At 41.6% G+C, this 19946-nt stretch overlaps 1 protein-coding gene across 1 annotated transcript in view; it reads right to left on the reverse strand.

The window, feature by feature from the left end:
* The window catches only part of mRpL3 (mitochondrial ribosomal protein L3), a 204019-nt gene extending 184555 nt beyond the window's left edge, over window positions 1-19464 (reverse strand). The window contains exons 1-2 of the mRNA XM_080286618.1: window positions 19225-19464; window positions 3198-3291 (exon numbers count right to left, since the gene is read on the reverse strand). Of these exons, the coding sequence (XP_080142744.1) occupies window positions 3198-3291; window positions 19225-19328 (198 nt within the window). The 5' untranslated portion in view covers window positions 19329-19464. The remainder of the gene's footprint in view (window positions 1-3197; window positions 3292-19224) is intronic.
* Window positions 19465-19946: the final 482 nt, after the last annotated feature.

The following is a 19946-nucleotide window of genomic DNA, read 5'->3' on the forward strand; positions in this document are numbered from 1 at the left end:
CTTCACAGCATTCAACAGCTTCCCATTTACTTCATTTATTCTTAATATTTTCCACATTCCTTCTCTATCCACTCTGTCGAATGTTTTCTCGAAATCCATGAGGGCTGCATACAACTTCTTTCCGTTCCCTAAAAACTTCTCCACTAAAGACATATCTATCTACTGCCAGACATCATAATCCCATAAGAGGTGATTGTTTTTCTTGAATAAGTTGTTTTACTGGGAGGGGCACTAACCCTCCACCAACCCACTTGCTGACATGTAGGGAACACGTATGGGTTGGTTATATGGTTACCACCCAGCAATGTAAATGATTTTCTGGCTTACAGGAAACCATTTGGCTTGTCATTCAATGTAAAACCACCTGAAGAGGAAAGAGAAGTAATAAAAAGTGACAGGAAAGATGTGAAAAATGGGAAGAGATGGGGTAGACACTGAAAAAAGAGTGATAATGCTAAAAAAAGAAATGGGCAAACACTACATCAAGTGAGTGGATGATGGTTGCCACCACCTGTACCGTGATGTAATTATTATTTAATACCCTGACTCTAATTTTATGATCCAGAACAATAGAGGTATTATGATTATATTTAGACTACTGAAATCCCTGTGGACTACTTGCCTAATTTTACAAATATCTAACCTGACTTAAATTCCAATCCGCTCACATCATCAGTGATACTGTATCAAAACTGTGAATTGCAGAAATTATGAGCTAAACATGTTTAAAAAAAAAAGACAAAAAAGTGCTGGTTAGAGTACTAAAGACCTAAGGATGATTATCTGATCTACACAACCTCTTCCCTTCCTAAAACCTCCCTATTCTTCTCCAAGTAATTCCTCTGTTATTTCCCTAACTCAGTCAAAAAATATCCTACCTTATACTTTTCCTATTACACTAAAAAAACAAATATCCCTCTGATTAACACACTTCTTTTTCACCTTTTCCTTTGTACAGTGGAATAATTATACCTGACTTCCAATCCTAAAGGACACTATCACAGTCTATCTATCTATCTATCTATTGCCAGATGCCATAATCCCGTATGGGGTGGCCATTTGACTCTGAGTTATTTGTTTTACAAGGAGGGGCACTAACCCTCCACCAACCCACTTGACACGTAAGGAGCACGTACGGTTTGGTGTCAATGTACTAATATTTCAAGGTGACTCTACAATGAGTGACAAGCCAAGTTATATACTTCTTATATGCCAGGAAATCATTTAATATGCTGGGTGGTAACTAACCCATATGTGTTCCCAAGGTGCCAATAAGTGGGTTGGTAGAGGGTTAGTGCCCCACCCAGTAAAACAACTACTGTAACTAAACAGGCAACCAAAATGTGAGAACATAATGCAGTCAAGTTGCCTAAGGCACGGATACTGTAATGGGCCAGTGCACTGAGTGGCTCTGATATCAGGTGGGAGTCTGTGAGCTTCTCCCAGATGCAGCTGTTGCGGGCGTGAGGGTTACAGCTATCAATATGTGATGTTATTCTACCCAAAGCCAGCTAAAACTGGATGTTGTTACGTTGAACATCAGGTTTACAGAAACAGAACTATGGGTTCTACAATATTCATAACGTTATAAAGATGGGTTGGGAAAAAAATAGTATTCAAATGTATGATCTACTCCTGTCTATCAGGTGATTTCTACAGAAGTATTAAAGAGGGTTTATGTGGAAATTCATGCATTTATAAAGATGGTAAATAATTCGAATAAGGGTAATAGGATTTCTACTTCTTAAAAAACAATGATGAAATATATGGATAAATTGGTCATGCAACACTTCCATTCGGAACTCGGCTCTGCCACACATATGGTGATAGACAAACACGAGACTGGCGAGGTGCATCGGTGATGGGATGACTTGATTCCTGACACTGGCAATAAGAAGAGCTAGCAAAATGACGAACTTTGTTTGCACCGTGGCTGACTGCAAATCAAATTCAACTTTCAACGCAGATAAGCACTCATTCATGAAACAAGTGAAAGGAAGGGCCAGGTTTCCATCAAGGATGGACGCCAAACGTCGTAGGCTGCGGGAGACGCCATGTAGAAGAGGTGTTGAGTGGAAAGCAACCAAAAAAACATGTCGTACATTGCTCCGGCGGCGAATTGTAAAATATGGCAAAATTTATGCATGAAAGCATTTCCCCAAATATTTACCATGTTACAGTTTTACACAAATTATATGGGACGTTTACTGAAAAAAGTAAATTGTTAGCAGAAGTTAATTCCATGGAGGCGATGATTCCTGTTTTAAGATTTTTTTTTTTTTTTCTAATACCACTTACATACTGATAGCATGATTGTCAAAAGCATTTGAAAAATTTTGTGATTTGAGGAAACTACATGAAAGCGCATAAAAAAATTTATCTTTGAAACCTGCAGAACATGTTTCTGGGAGAAGTTCACAGATTCCCACCAGATGGCAGGACCACTCAGTGCACTGGCCCATTGGTTATGGACTGCGCCCATGCCATAGAAAACTGCGTCATACAAATACCTATACCTATGGGAAAATTGCAAGTTGGTTCTGGATGTTCACCCAAAGTCCCCTTCTTCACCCCACTTTTCCCCATTTTTCCCCACTTTACACAAGCACACAATCAAGCAATTAGTCAATGCATGTATTACACACAAATTAAACACTAAACAATAAATAATAAAGGGCACAATACGTAACAATAGGCACAAAAAACGGAAAGGTGATCAGATAACAAGCAGTCTGGCTATACGCTGAGCGGGCTTGATCGGCGAGCGAGGGCTGAGGTTCGCTCTCTGGCCGCCAGGGGAATTTGCCCGTGTGTTTCAAACCTTGCCGCACCCACCCCATAGGTATACTTTATGCGCGTGGTTCGTTTTCTTGGGTCTGGCACCTTGCCGTGTCAGAGAAAACTGTGCCACAGAAGCACGCACCAGAGGTGACTTGACTGTATTATAAAAATTTTTATGCTGAGAAATACATCATTAAAATAAATAAACGAAAAAAATAATATCATCTTAACCATTTCCCACGTATAGATGATGATTAAAATACAAGGCAAGAGAAAGTACAAAAGTGGAAGAACTATCAAAGGCATGCCTTGTGAAATGGGACACAGATTCACAGATTCACAGTATTGCAACTGTTTCAAGATTACTATCATGCAATAATGAAGTTACCTTTTCAGAAAGACAAATAAGTACTTACAGTGCGTGTGGTTTTGGGAAGCCAGAATGGTGGACGTGTATGGCGCCTCTTCACTCTTGACATATTTCTTGCTGGTACCACATTTGCTGTTGGCCTGAGGAGAAATATCTTGTAACTAATTATTCATGAAACAGTTTGCCGTATGTGTCTAGAGTATGTCTGCAGACACTAGGGCTGCTGTGCCTGTAGAGAATGAAATAAGTGAATCCTCTGATCCGAATGCTGGATTGAAACAGGAATGTATCACATCTTCATTGTTGTTCAGTATAAAACGCATCCCCATTATCTAATCTCCTAATAATCAATAAATCGCAATAATGCAGTGACATAAGTCAGGACCATCTCCATGTATTCAACACACAGTTCCACAACAGTGATGAAGGTGGCAGGTGAAAAGCCCACCAAACACACTGATACACAAGTATGCCAACTGTTACTCGTCGGAGCCAAGATGGCCTTCAATGTTTACAAGCATAGAAACCTGTTCCGTTTCTGCACAAACTCCATAGTTCCTGCCACTCCCTTGAACAGTTCGGCAGCTCCATCCCTTGCTCTTTCTTTCACATATACTATAACAGTGATCACATCTCGGGTTCAGTGTGCTACATCATTCTCGCACTCCCTTGCATAACTTTGCAGACCACCTGCAACCATTTGTGAGCTGTGCTAGTGATCAAATGGCATCACAGTGTGCACTTCAAAGTGGATTTTTTTTTTTTTTTTTTTTTTTTTTTTTTTAATGGTGAAATAACTGAAATGTCTGGCCGAGGTGCTACTCCTAGTAGAAAGGGTGGTCCTCAGGGAATTGCCCCAAGCAAAGGAAAGGTGAAGTGCTCACATGATGCAAATATTCCTCAGGACAAGTGAGTGTTCAAGGACCTGTCCCCCAGCCTCAAGGAATCCATATTGATGACACAGCCAAGACCCAGTACCACTCACTGTATTCCGTGACATTTAAGATGTTGTACTGTGTAAGATGTACCCACGTAAGTTTAAGGAAAAAAGTTTTTGACTTTTAACCACCACACACTAAAACCTTAGCTTGATACAGTCACATTCACACAAAGGCACACTCACCTTTCAAAATTTCCATTCAGTACTATTCATCAATCAATTGTTTCATCATCATCATCCGGACCTCCTTTCCCACCCTAGGGCAGGGTGAGGAGTAGCAATGTCCAGACAGCCCAAATCTGCCCAATCCAATAGGCCATGCTTCCATTCACTCATCATTCAAGTCCCCGGAATCCTGGCTCTATTGGACACGCCAAAAACATTCACCACGTTCTGTGGCTTCACATAAACGTATCTGACTGAGTCAATCCAGATGCTGCCATGTTAAAAAGGGGTGCTAAGTCCCTGATCATGTACTTCTTCTCACAACATTCATCCACCCAGCTTGATCTCGTCAGTTCCCTAGCCTCACCGACTTCCAAACCTCTCTTCCTCACGCACTCATCCACCATATCCCTCCACTTTCTCCTTGGCCTACCTTGCCCCCTCTCTCCTTCAAATTCACTCAGATATACCTACCTTGCCCCCTCTCTCCTTCAAATTCACTCAGATATACCTTTTTCACCACTCTATCAATATCCATTATCTCACATAACCATACCATCTCAGTACACTCTCTTTGATTCTGGTGTCCACCGACTTCCTCACACCACATCTTTCATGAATCACATTATTTCATACCCTATCCACCCTCTGTACTCCACATACATTCCTCAGCAGTCACATCTCCACTGCTCTTACTCTTGACTTTTCATTTTCATGCCACACCAAAGTCTCACATCCACATGTTAAAGTTGGCACTAACACTCCTTCATGTAAGCCTCATGCAGCTGCAACACGCAAGCCTCTGTTTCTTATCAAGGCCTTCATTGCACCAGCTACTTTTCTTCCCTGTGTCACTATACTTTCAACTTCTTTTGCACATTTTCCTCTATTTTTCTATCACTGTACCCAGGTATTTGCACTCTCTCACCAATTCCAGTCTCTCTCCATTCACTGTAACATCGCACTGGGAGTTACCTTCTCTCTCAACAACCATCACTTTACTCTTTTCTACATTTACTCTCAAGGCACAACCCTCACAGACACCAGCAAAACTCCACACTAGCCTACCAAGTTCTTGTCCGGTACTTGCATGCAGTACTGCATCATCAGTATACAACAAATTTGAGACATTCCATCCATCACCATTCATTACCAACGCCATCCCTCTCTCCATTACTTGTGTTTTTACTTCTCTCGTCACCCCATCCATATATATACTGAGCAACCATCTCCCTACGTGTCAAGTGGGGTTGGTAGAGAATTAGTGCCCATCCCTGTAAAACAATTAACTCTAAGCCCTTGGCCACCCCGTTTGGGATACATGGCGTCTGAATGAATGAATGAACCATGGGGCCATCACACAACAATTCACTTAGATGCCCATTAACTCTTACACATGCTTCACTAACATCATAAAAACTCTTGACAGCACCTAACAGCTTACCATCTATGCCGTACATGCGCAAAACTTTCCACAGTCCTTGTCTGTCCACTTTGTCATATGCTTTTTCCTGACCCAAGAATGCCATAAACACCTTATGGTCCTTCTCACAAGCCTTCTCTGCTATCTGTCTCACTCCAAATATTTGATCCACACATCCTCTGCCACTCCTAAAGCCACCCTGTTCATCACTCACTAGGACTTCTGATATCTCTCTTACTTTCTCTGTAATAATTCTTCCATATACCTTCCCTACCACATTCAATAAACTTATGCCACGATAATTCTTGCACTCACTTCGCTCACCTTTATTTTTGTACAGGGGTACAATCACAGCCTTTTTCCACTCTGCAGGCACAGTTTCACTCATCCATGCCTTCTTACATATCTCCAGCAAGCACTTCATTCCACTCTCTCCACTACACTTAAGCATCTCTGCATACACCTCATCAACCCCAGCTGCTTTCCCACTTTTCAGCTGCTTCACAACACTCTTCACCTGTGTGAGTGTCACGTCACTTGGTACTGCATTCCTTCTCTGCACACCCCCAAAACCAATCATGTTTACAGCTGCTCTGCTCTCTCTACTCCCATTCATCAGGCTTTCAAAATACTGTTTCCATGTGGTCCTTACTTCATCTCCATGGGTTAATAATCTACCACCTACATCCTTCACACCACTGCATTTCTTTCCGCTTTCAGTTCTACATTTCCACACCTCTTCCAGAATAACTTTCTATTTTCAGAGTACTATATTTCGCATTCATTTTTCTTCCTAGATCCTCATTTACCTCCTCCTTTTTCCTCTTCCCTAGTCTCTTTACGTGCTTCTTGCTCTCAACATATTCAGTTCTTATTTCAATTGAATCCCTGTCCCGTAATCACTTCAGCCACTTCATCCTCTTTTTCTCCACCGTTCTTTTAACCTCCTCATCCCACGCCGTACATTTCTTCTTTGTTGTTACTCTTGCTACACACTACACTCTGCTTTAGCATTCCTGGCTAAGCAATCTCTATATGCATTTCACAGGCTGTCCAGATCCATTTCATTCTAATTCACTGATTCTAACTCCTCCTCTACTTTGGTCCTGTAATCATCTGCCATTTCCTTGATCCTCAGCTTCTCAACTTTCAGTCTTTCTCCCTGACTGCTCCCAGGGTTGGCATTAACCCCCCCCCCTCTAAAAAAAAAATGCCTTTTTTTTTTTTTTTTTTTTTTTTAATTTAATATAATTAAATTTTACATACAAAAATGTAGGTTTACATCACATTGATAAATGAGGTCTACATACATATACATTCTCCCATTACCAAGGTTAAACTGAGACTGAAACAATAAGTACTGAGTCAGGAGTAGTAAAGCCTACCTCACCCGTCCATTTCCTGTACAGTACAAGTTAACAGAGGCTTTGCCCAACCGGACCACCTTGTAACAAAAACAACATGTCTTATACAAGTGTCTGTTCTTCAGGTAACGCTTAAAACGTTCTGTTTAATTCTAAATTACTTTTTCACTGCTTAACTGATTTACATATAAATAAGAGGAATAAAAAAAAAACAATGAAACTCAATAAAATGCAAAAAAAGAAGTGGTTAAAAAAAAAAATAAAAGGGTTTTTTCCAACCCCGACTGCTCCTCTCTCCTGATCCACCTCACTCCTTTCAGTTTGATCTTGCATACCACAATCATATGATCTGACAGACCTCCACACTGTCTCATTATTATTTAAAATAAGAACAAAAAGTGTGAAAATCTGCACCATAGTCATACATTTAAACACTACAAATAACGTCTGTCTATCCTTCTGCTTCTTTCTTGAATTTGAACCAGGTGGGTTTGTATATACATATTCACCTCCTAGCATCTCTATTCACCACTATTCGTCAGTCTACTATTTAACCCCTCCGTGGCCGCCTGCATCGAATGACGTTTTACCGGAGTATGGCCAGCGTCACTGATGCAGCTTGATCTGTAAAAAACTGCTAACAATTTTGGGATGAACACGAAGGTCTGGGAGAAGTTGACACAAACCTACTCTTACCTCTAAACCACTCAAACGGTCAATACATCTCATGAATCAGTCATGAATGGATGTCGGGCTTTTGTTCCACTCATGCGTCAGTTTAACCCGCGCCGTCCCGGCGACGTGAATTAACGCGGCAACATTGCAAGGTCCCTAATTTGCACAATTTTCAATTTTCCCGAGTGATTTCGCAAGTGATTTTTGGCATGTATACACGGGACACCTTCCTCTAGTCCTCTACAAGATGCCAAGCAGGAACAATGCCTTACACCGCATAATCTTTCTCCCCCCCCCCCTGCACGCCATTGTCTCGGCAATTCACCTGTTACCAGTGACCTGGCCAATAAAGACATTCAGGGCCAGAGTGATTCCCCAATCGATGACAATGTGGAGGACAAAGTTTACATAGCATTAGAGGAAGGAACAGTCAGAAATGATGATCAGGTAATGTGGGAAAAAAAAGGTCATGAATGGTGATGAGTTAGTGAGTGAAACAATGCTTATAATGCCTATATTACTGTTTGAAAACCAATATACTCTTGTACTACATATAAATTCGTACCAAGTAAATAAATAAATACTGTTTATGAGTGGATAAAATAGTTACCCTCCCATAGAACTCGTTTTCTTTGGTGCCAGCCTGTTAGAAAACCGTCAGGTAAGGAAGTACTCATACCTAAATCGCGTATTTTAAACCTCAGGTGAGAGATTTCTCTATGAATTTTAGATGTTTCTCACCAAAAGCGGATGTTTGGCCCCCACCAAAAAAAGGTCCAAAAACGTCGGGATGGGGCGGGTTAAGTAGGAATAAGAATGTAGGAAGTCAAGGAAGAAAATGTTTCCCAGATACTGTTTATCAATGTTTGTTTTTGACCTGAGAAGGGAGGGGAGAGTGATAAGCATCCCTCCCGTTCCCTCACTCTTCCCTCTCTACAACCCCCAATCCACAACCCTACAGGGTAAAAGGTAAGTTGTTTTTGTTTTTACTTATTTTAGTCATGTCATTATTTATTTCTATTATATTGTTTTACTCATATTTTTTTTGTTTTTACAGGAAATATATTCATATTCCTTAACCGTACTTGCAACTACAACTTACATCACCAACCACCTGCCCCTTCCCTCCCAGCCCACCGTGCTTATCTTTGGTCCTATCATTTTTTTTTTACCACAGCTGCACCCATTATTTCTCTTGTCTCTTTCCTAACCCGCCCAGAATAAAGAAAAGAATTCCTTACAGGAATAAATATTATAGACATAAAAGGGAGGGAAAACATTCGTAAGCATGATATTTTTATTGATCTATCTATCTATTGCCAGATGCCTCAATCCCGTTTGGGGTGGCCACAAACAAATCACCTCCAAGTCGCCCTGTCCCCCGCCATTTCACTGCCCTGCTCCCAACTCACACCCCTCTCTCATATACCTCTCCACCTCATCCCTCCATCTCATCCTCGACCTCACCCTCCCTCTTCCCCCCTCCACCTCACTCACATACACTCTCTTCGTCAGTCTTTCACCCTCCATCCTCTCCACATGGCCAAACCACCTCAGTGTGTTCCTCATAACGCTTCCTATCACATCCACATCCACACCACAACGCTCCTTTATATCCTCATTCGTCAGCCTGTCTCTCCATGTGACTCCACGGGCTCCTCTTAAATAACTCATTTCCACTGCTCTCACTCTTGATTTATAAGTACAGTATATATACAGTCTAATGTACTGAATTTGTTCATTTTACAGTATTGGTTATATTTTTTGTTTTGCACAAGCATTTCAACAACATATGAGGTGTTCTCATGGTGAGTATGTAAATGTAAAACCTTCCCTTCCCTTCACACTAATTCCCTCATATGAGAGGTTAATATTGGGTCATATCAAATGTTGGCCGGGAAGGTTCAGCATATACACACACAGCTGCACCCATCACCTTGAAACAGACTAAAAATAACACCCTTCTTCTCTCTATCCACATGAGGTAGACCGCCCATGGTAAAAAAAACAACTCCATACAGGAATAAATGTTATAAACATAAATAAAGAGGGAAAATATCCATAATTATGATATTTTCATTTATATGTAAACATATCCTTTACTTACTTTCTTCATTTTACATACTCTTCTTTTGCACAAGCATTTCAGTAACATATGAGGTGTTCTCATGGTGAATATATGGATGCAAAACCTTCCTTTCCCTTCACACTAATTCTCCCATGCAAGGTGCTAATCGCGAGTTGTATCGAATTTTAGATGCTGCAGTTTGACCTAAAGAAGGAAACTTATCTGGTTAGAGTCTAAAAATATCATCTCTTGCCTCTCTTTGGACACAAACTAAACCACCCAGGCAACAGAAATTACTGTATACTTGCATGAACACAATATATAAACATCAAAAAATGTTTTAAAAATTCATAATAACATTTTTCTCATGAAACCTCCCATATTAAGTACTGATTTTGTTTTAGTCATTTCAAACCATTCCAGCACCCCTGAAATCTGGGAGGAGTTGAAAATATGGATATTTCTTAGTGCAATGTTTTTTCACTCCATTGCTTAGTTTTCATCAGCATGTATGCAGTCACTTGGCAAAATTTTTCATGCTTCACTGCAAAGCACAGGATGGGTCTAGGAAGCTTATAACTGCACTGCCAGGTGCACCTGAGATTTCTCTTCAATTTGGACAAAAAAAAAAAAATTATTTTCGAAACTTGAATAATCGGTGCCTGGGCCAGCCTGTGAGTCCCAGCGAATTCCATCGCCTCGGCCACGGAGGAGTTAACCCCTTAAGTACACAATTCTCCAGCCTCGACTACCCCCCAAGACGCAAAAACAGGCCTATTTTTCGACTTTCTCAAAGGTTAAAAGTTTTATGCGTGATTTACAGAGCTTCAATTTACACACCTGAAAACACAAACCCCACCCTCCTACGCCCAATAGTTACCGAGCTATGGCCTGCCAAAGTTTATAATAGTTACTGCTCACAGCCCTGGCAAGAAAGAAAATACGCTGCTCGTACCTGTTTTCTTCGCAAAAATACATACAAAAATCACCAAAATCAAGTTTTTGTGTGTGTACAGATGTTATAAACCATTGTATTGTGCTTAGAAAAAAATAAAATGGTGACAAACCCCCCAGGTAAATATGAAAATAGTAAAAATTATCCTCCCCTCCTCTCCTCTCCCCATACCTCCAATCCCCTCCCCTTCCCTTCCCTCCTCTCCCCTCCTCTCCTCTCCTCTCCCCTCACCTCCCCTCCCCTCCCCTTTCCCCTCCCTGCCAAGATGTCAAATCTAGCTAGGGAAAATGGTCATGAACCCCCCAATAAAAATATGAAAAATAGTAAAAATTATCCTCCCCTCCTCTTCCCTCCCCATACCTCCAGTCCCCTTCCCTCCCCTCCCCTAGCCTAACCTCACCTCCCCCCTCCCCTACCCTCCGAGCTGTCAAATCTACCTAGTTTTCGTTTCGTTTCGATTTGTTTTTGAAGGTTCCAACATGCTCACATGCGTCGGCATTAAAATTTCTTTTTCGAGTGGGTTTCGAATAAAGACAGCTAAAATAATTGTGGTGTGCATATCTGTATGCAAAGACACGAATAAATTATAGGTAATGATTAAAAACACAAGCCATAAAGCTTAAAAAATAAACAAAATATTTGAGGCCGGGGAGGCGCTAGGGGGTTGGGGAGAGATGGTGGGAGGTGGTAAGGCCAGGAGAGGGTGTATGGAGATGGAGGGATGGGAGGAGACCACTAAAAGACACAAAGGAAGGGCCCCAGAGGAGTACAGGGATGATGGAGGAAGGGTAGGGGGAAAATATCCTCACCCCCAGATGACTGGGGGGAGGAACATGGGAGGGATCCACATGGGACAGGGGAGATGCATGAGGAGGGGGTGGGAGGGGTGGTGGTGGTGGTGGTAAGAACGGTGGGAGGTAGGGTAGTAACAAGGTAGTGGGGTAGAGGGACGTGGCGAGAGGGAGGTGGGGGGTACACCCCCCACTGCCTGGTTATGGGCCTGGGTCCCCCCTCCAGTGTGACCAACACTTAGTTCTGATTGGTTAGACACCATCCACGTCACAGCTGGGGTGGAGCCAGCTGCCACCAGTTTTTTGTGGATGCTACACAATCGGTGTTGCTTGTCCTTTTAAGAAATTGCGCAAAAAGTTCGATTGATGAGCTTAGTACCTTAGGAGTTAATAGTGAAAATCTGTATCGCAGTCATACAAGTGTACACCAAAAACAACTACATTCCACCCATTTTGTCTTCTAAGCTTGACCAAGCTGGGTTTGTCCTCGTCACATTGTTGCATGTAAAGTGCCGGCATGATTCGTGCTAAGAGAATATAAAATTGCAAAAAATAAACGACAATGAATAGTTACAAGCACTTGTTCATCCCAAACATCCATTCTTGCATTGAGGAGTTTCAGTCAGCAGACAACAAGTGACAGCACTGTTAGTATGGTTTTGTCCTAAGTCACTTGATTGCATGTAAAATATCAGCATGATTCAAACAAAGGGAATATAAAACTGCTAAAATAAAAGGGCAACAGAAAGTTACAAACACCTGTTCATCTTTAAAACCCATGCCTCCATAGAGGAACTTCAGTTACATTCTTCAGCAGACACCTCGTGGCAACACTAGTGCTGTAACCGATACGATTCGCTGAACTGATATATCACCAATATTTGCTTTTTTTTTCTGATACCACACTGATAATGATATACACTATTGATATATGGATGGAAGAAACATTAATACGACCTTAATGAAGATTTCATTCATTGTTTTGCCTGATTCTGTGTGAAAGATTGTTGTTACCTTGAAAATGTTTTGCAGTTTAATAGTCTTAATCAGAATCATTAAAAGTTCATACGTGGGTAAGTGGGAAAGGAGAAAAGAAAATTAAGGAAAAAAAATGAATGGTGAAAGCGAGGTATACTGTGTACTGGTGGTGTGTAAATGTGGTGGCCGCGTGGATTTCTATCTATCTATCAATCTACTGCCAGATGCCTCAATCCCATTCGGGGTGGCCACAAACAAGTCACCTCCACGTCGCCTTGTCCCCTGCCATTTCACTGCCCTGATCCCAACTCACACTCCCCTCTCTCATATCTGTCCACCGCATCCTTGGCCTCCCCCTCCCACTCCCTCCCTCCACCTCACTCACATACACTCTCTTCGTCAGTCTTTCACCCTCCATCCTCTCCACATGGCCAAACCACCCCAGTGTATTCCTCCTAACGCTTCCTATCACATCCACATCCACACCACAATGCTCTTTTATATCCTCATTTGTCAGCCTGTCTCTCCATGTGACTCCACAGGCTCCTCTTAACCCTAGAATGCTTACGTCGGGTAAATTTCCCTGTTCGGCGATTTATTTATTTGCTATTTTGTTATGATAAGAGCTTTGGAGCTGTCCTTCCCTATACCTTCAATCCACCCTATCCCCTACCTACATAGGTAGTGGTGTGGTTTCATCTCGCATTTATCACCATGATAATTGAGTTTAAAGTGTTTTTTACCCGACATTGCCCCTTTTTTCGTTTCCCCCATTTCAGGCCAGGGCGATATGTGAGGGGAGCCACCTACCTAGTCTTAAGCTTCAACATCCCAAAGAGGGGGCCAAAGCCCAGTGGCAATTGAGCCCATGTTTTTTATTTTAATGTTCATGTTATTAAAAAAAAAAAAAAAAAGCATTTTTTTAGTACTGTACCTCCTAAATAAATTCAGGTAAAATTTATTTTCTTACCCTGATGGTTATTACTAGGTAAGAAGGAAGTATATGAGTTACTTTTGATATCTGCATTGTCAAAATTTATAAAAATTTTGTCTAAGTATTTTTTATTAATTTTCCAAAATTGGGTAAAATTCTCCCGGCGAAAGCAGTACTGTGAGGATAATAACGTAAGCATTCTAGGGTTAAATAACTCATTTCCACTGCTCTCACTCTTGACTTGTGTCCTTCCAACAACGTCCAAGCTTCACTTCCATACGTTAGAGTTGGTATCACAAAACTGTCATGTAGTAACTTTTTCACTTCCATTCTCACTTCCCTGTTTCTTATCACTGCTTTCAAGGAACCAGCAACCTTTCTTCCCTGCTGTATTTTTTCAAGCACTTCACCCTCCAAACCTCCAACCTTACTCATCATACTACCCAAGTACTTAAACATACTCACATTTTCCAATTCCTCACCATCCAATCTCGCTGTACATTCACTGACTTCACCTCTCTCAAAGACCATCACTTTACTCTTCCCTATATTCACCTTTAGATTCCGTTTCTTACACACTCTCCCAAACTCATCCACCAAGCCTTGCAGCTCCCTTTCGTCTTCATTCAACAACACAGTATCATCTGTAAACAACAGTACAGAGAGTTTCCAAACACTACCCTCTCTCACCAGGGCCACTTCACCATCCACTACCCTATCTTGTACCTCTTTTATTACCCCATCCATGTACAGATTGAACAACCAAGGAGACATGACATATCCCTGTTTCAACCCAAACTTCAACGAGAAAAATTCACTTAGTTCACTATCCACATGCACTGCAGTCTTAGCACCATCATACATACTCTTCACAGCATTCAACTTCCCATCAACTCCATATATTCTTAATACTTTCCACAATCCTTGTCTATGGACCCTGTCATATGCTTTCTCCAAATCCATGAAAGCCGCATACAACTTCTTTCCCTTCTCTAGAAACTTTTCCACTAAAGATCTAAGAATGAATATCTGATCTACACAACTTCTTCCCTTCCTAAAGCCTTCTGGTTCTTCTCCAACTAATTCCTCGGTTATGTATATGTATATGTGTATATAAAAATTTATATATATATATATATATATATATATATATATATATATATACAGTGGGCTCGCATAGTGCGCGAGAGATTGGGCGGTCCATGACCTCGCGCACTGTGAATTCATACACTGTGAATACATAATCTTATGGGAAGAATTACATATGGGTGGTACCCCCTCATACCTGGACATTTTTTGGCCCTTAGAGACATAACAAAGGTCATATTTTTCAGACATTGTACTACAGATATAGCTACAATAACAAAACTATGGGTAGTCACCTTAACAACAGTAGACAACAGGCCTGATGGACTTAAATAATAGGGGTTCCGAAGCACGACAACACTTACAGTGCCGCACCCCCTGCTGCACCTCCCACAGCACCAACACTTTCCTCCACAGACTCCTCTTAAGCACCTTCCCCAGGAGCATCAAAGTCACTCATTTCGGCCATAAACCCCTCGTAGTCCAATGCTGACACTTCTGACATTGCATCTTCTTCATCCTCAAGAGGAACAGGAGCAGATGATGTAGCTGGTTCCTCAACTTCACTAACTTGAGCCCGCTGTCTGTAACTTGTTATGAGCGTCTGTCTTCTTCTGTTTATTTCTTGCCTGTACCTGTCTGTGCAGAAACGGAAGAGTTTGTCAATACCAACCAGAACTTCCTCCGTTCTTAGGCTGCTCACTTCCTATTCCTTCACCTCTTCCTTGAGCTTAAACACGGCAGCAAGGATCTTGCTTATTCTTGACATACACAGCTCAGTCCTAACCTCCATCACACTAGGCTGCTCATCTTGACTTTGCCTGGCGTCAGGCTCTGCGTCAGCCTCGTCTATCCGTTGCAACATTTCCTCGGGAGGCTGTTCCTCATTAGCAGCGTGCACTTCTCATATGTCCGCCAATGTAACGTCCTCGAAACCTGGTACAGCTTGTGCTGCTGTCAGCGTTGCTGCCTCAGCCTCGGGCAGTGGTTGAATGGCCGTCTCCTGGGTCGTGCATATGTGAGGCAAGAGCATTCGCCACGCATGGTTCACCACTGCAGGTGTAATCTGGTGCCAGGCTTGTAGGAGAAATTCAACTGCATCCTTCACTGTAAAATGACACCAAAATGCCTCAACAGTCATGGCACCTGTGGCGGGTCGGGATACAGCTGCTGGTGGAGATGGAACGGGAGCAGGTGCCTCATCGAGGTCTTCATCATGATTTTCTTGTACAACATGAAGCTCCTCTTGTGTATCGGTCTTCCTGCATAGGTAGTCGTACACTTGCTTATGGCAGAAGCGCTTCACAGTGGCACTCAGTTCTTGATCCAGTGGCTGCACTAGTGACATCGTGCGGGGCGGCAGAAACACAACACGACAATCCTTGTGCAGATCTTCTAGGTATGGAGGGTGACTTGGTGCATTGTCAAGCACTAGGGGCTTGTTTCTGTCTTTTAGCGATGTAAGTTGATTTGGGCATGGCCTTGTAGTATAACGACGTTTCATCGACATTGTAGATCTGGTCCTTGGTGTACTGTCCCTCTCCAAGAAGCGCTCTAAATATCGCAGGATAGTCTCTCGCGGCCAGCTCGTCGGCAGAGGCACGTTCACCAGACACTTTGACATGATGGAGTTCCATGCACTTGAGAAAATGGTCCAGCCATTCAACCGATGCCTTGAAAGGTTTGTCCACATTTAACTTGCGAGATGCTGCCTTGTAAAAGAGCTGGGCTTGGTTCTGAATAAATCTTCCATTCAGTGGAACACCTTCCTTCTCCTTCCTCATTATGAAGGTGGCAAGACACTGCTCCATTAGTATCATCACACAATTTCCCACCCGCGAATGGCCGTCTAGGTCAGAGGCACCATGTGTCTTCATTAGAGCCCTTATGGCATCATGGTTCTTCCACACTGTTCTCACTGTTGATTCAGCCAGTCCCAGGGTTTTCCCGATGGCGGTGTTTCCTTGACCCTCCTCCTTCACCTTGATGGTCTCTACCTTGGTGGCGTGCGTCAGAAGTTTCTTAACTCTTGGGGTTGGAGCCATGGTGCGGTGAAGTACAGGCCAGGATGAAGCAGCAAAAAAAAAAACGCCACACATTGTACACGACAGGTTAGCTGTAGAGAGCGGATCTGCACTGTGCATGAGCCAGGACTGTTAAGGCGCACCCGCTGCCTTGTACCCCAAGCTGCGCAGTAGAATGCCCGGGAATTTCTGTGCATCAACATGACGTGTTCTGTGAGGGGTGGTCGCTTACTAATAGAAAATGGCATTTTTTAGCCACTCCTTGCCTCTACCTCACGTTCTGTGAGATAAACTTGCGCATTCAAGGTTTTTGGTTATGATTTTTGGTCACTCGCGCACAACACAAATCACGCACTGTGATGACGTGCACTGTGCAAGCCTACTGTACTTTGATATACGATACCCTAGTTTAAAGATGGGGGTACCACCATACCTCACCTAACGATGGCCAAACCCCAGTTTAATGATGGGTGCTGATTTTTTTATACAGATTTTGATTATATTTTTGACTAAAATTGTGTTTTGGTTGATTTATAAACTGTTTTTAGACTTGTCATTTGGGGGTACAGTTTACTAACCTTGATTTTTTTTCCAGACCTACCGGTATATTTTATGATTTTCAGCTTTTACTTGTTGGTTTTACTGAGTTATATACAGGTGTTAGTCTTAGATTAGCTACTTTTATGGCTGTTAGGCCATTTAGATTAGCTTTAAACTTGTTTTTGGACTCATTTGGGTGAGTTGAGGACTTGGTTGGGGGGGGGGAACCTAAGAATCAAAAACGCATCACCATACTTAAATGTTCAATCTACCCAAAGATACGATACCCCACCTAACGATGGGTTTTTACTTAACCAATTGCATCGTTAAACTGGGGTATAACTGTACTGAACTCCCACTGGTTATTTTAAAATGCCTGCCACTTATGTCAGGTCGGCTCAAGTAGTTCCAAGTTGGGCATCAGGTTGCAGCACCACTGGAATTCATAATTTTTCACTTGTTGCAGGGTAAAGGTTTGTGTGTCACTATATGATGAACTGTTACATGAGGAAATTGAAAACATCTTAAAGACACATTTGTGAAGGAAATGTCATGAGACGACCTCCAATAGTTTGGTCAAATTGCAGTTTCGTACAACCATGAAATCTTGAAATTTCTTTTTAACAGTACAGTAACTTCTCAAATAATGCGAGGGTTGTGTTCTGGAGAGGTTGCGTTATCTAAAAATGCATTATTTAAACATAATTTTCCCATAAGGAGCAATGGTAATATTGGGGGTTACATTCCTGGACTCTGGGAAAGTCTACCCACTTGGAAAGTTATGCAACTCTAAACTTAAAAGCAACAATATTAGGCTAATCTGAAAGAAAATCCACGTAAAAAACAAAAACAGTATACTGTACGGTATTTGGGGAGAAGTAAACAATATCTGAGCCCTAGTTGGGCCAAAGCATTGGTTACTTCTCCCCAAATACATACAGTACTGTTTTCATTTTTTACGTGGAGTTTCTTTCAATTTTGCTTCTTAAACGGCATTGTGAAAGTTCCTCAACATTATTAATGCATTAGTAGGTCATAGAGGCAATACAATAAAAGCAACATTTTCATTAAGGTAAGTAGGTCACAAACAATAACAACACACAGCATCACTTCATCTATGCATCACTCGTCATCTGCTGCTGTCCCTCCTCACCCCGCTCCCCCACCTCCAGCCTTCCCCCACCTCCCACCACTCCCCTTCCTCGCTCTACTGTCCTGATATGTAAAGATACAATATATAGATAAATAAATATATATATATATATATATATATATATACATATATATATATATATATATATATATATATATATATATATATATATATATATATTCTTTCAAGTGAATAAATTAAACCGTCTCCGAGATGGACTATCAGCTCGGGACTGTCCAAGGTGCGGGTGGCTAATTTGAAAACATCACATACATGTAAAGTCATGTTAAATCAAGAAACCCTTGTTAGTTAAACATATTTCCTTAAATATTTGCTTGTGTTAAAACGAAAATGCGCCCTTCAAACTCACATTAGTTGAGAGGTTACTGTATATACAGTTCACCCTCTACTGTCGTTTTACTAAATACTTAATCTTCGCAATTGCACTTTTTAGTACTAAGTAGATACCGAGTGGTAGTGGCAGTTGGATGAGGAGAGCACTGCTGAAACCGTTTGTTCCAGCTCCTACCTCAGCCTCACTGCATATAACTTAATATAATCCACCTTAAACTAACCTAACCTAATTTGATTTAATGTGGATGTACTGTAGATTCAATAACAGAAGGAGCTACAAGCTGAACAGCCTCCATTCCTTTTTTAACTAGTACTAAAAAGTGCATTTACGATGATTAAGTATTTAGTAAAAACGACAGTAGAGGGTGAAACATGACTAACCATGAGATTTGCTCAGTCAGCATCATCATTTGTGGGTTTCTCTACCTCGCAGTAAGTGGAAATTCCATTATATAATGATGCAGTGTGTGCTGCAGGAGTCCCACAAACTGCACATGGTGCACGATCATTTTTGGTGAATTCCCAGTAGAGTATTTGGAAACACTGCGTGACTGTCGTCATATTTTAAAATTTACCTATCAACCGTCATAGCATCAAAGTACACAAATCATTCATGAACTTACATGAACAGGTTTTGAAGTACACTATTGAACTTCTGGTAAACAGACATTATTGCTGTCTGGTTCCCTCTATGTATAAGAGTTTTTGATGAGAAGAAAGCAGCCATATTAAAACAAACAGAACTTTAACACACTCTTAACTTATTGCTCGTGCTGTACTGAGAGAGCACAGTCAGAGTGCAGTCAAATTTTAACAATTATCGCTCCTCTGAATGCATTGCACAAAAATGTAAACGGCATAACTTATAGGCCTACTAAACAACGCCCGGACCGGTTTGGGAACATCCTGCCACCACAAGAATGCGTTGTTTTATGCACTGCATCTATAATATCTGAACACTTCTTTTCAAATACTGAATATTTGTATTACGCAAATAATTAACTGGAGTCAAAATCTAACATTTAAAATGCGACCGAATTATGTTTAAGAAACAAGCCTGTGACGAGAAGCGTGTGACTTTGGGCGCCATATTGAAACACCCGCACTCGTCGCTGATATTAAAAAGCATATGTGTATTATGATTTTTTTTTCTGCCTGGTTCAACGAATTATATGGGGGTACAGTGTTATGCTCAGTGCCGTTTCTAGCCTTTGAGGGGCCCTATGCGAAATGCTGTCTGGGGGCCCCTTATACTCACTTTATGGCACTTACAATAATTGGTGGGTCCACCGTACCCCCAACAAAATTTATTGAATATAGAGTGGCTCAACACACATTTTAATTT

This window comes from Coenobita brevimanus, chromosome 112 (assembly GCF_032717465.1).
Source record: "Coenobita brevimanus isolate Jiangsu-jjx chromosome 112, ASM3271746v2, whole genome shotgun sequence".
Classification (NCBI taxonomy): Eukaryota; Metazoa; Arthropoda; class Malacostraca; order Decapoda; family Coenobitidae; genus Coenobita; species Coenobita brevimanus.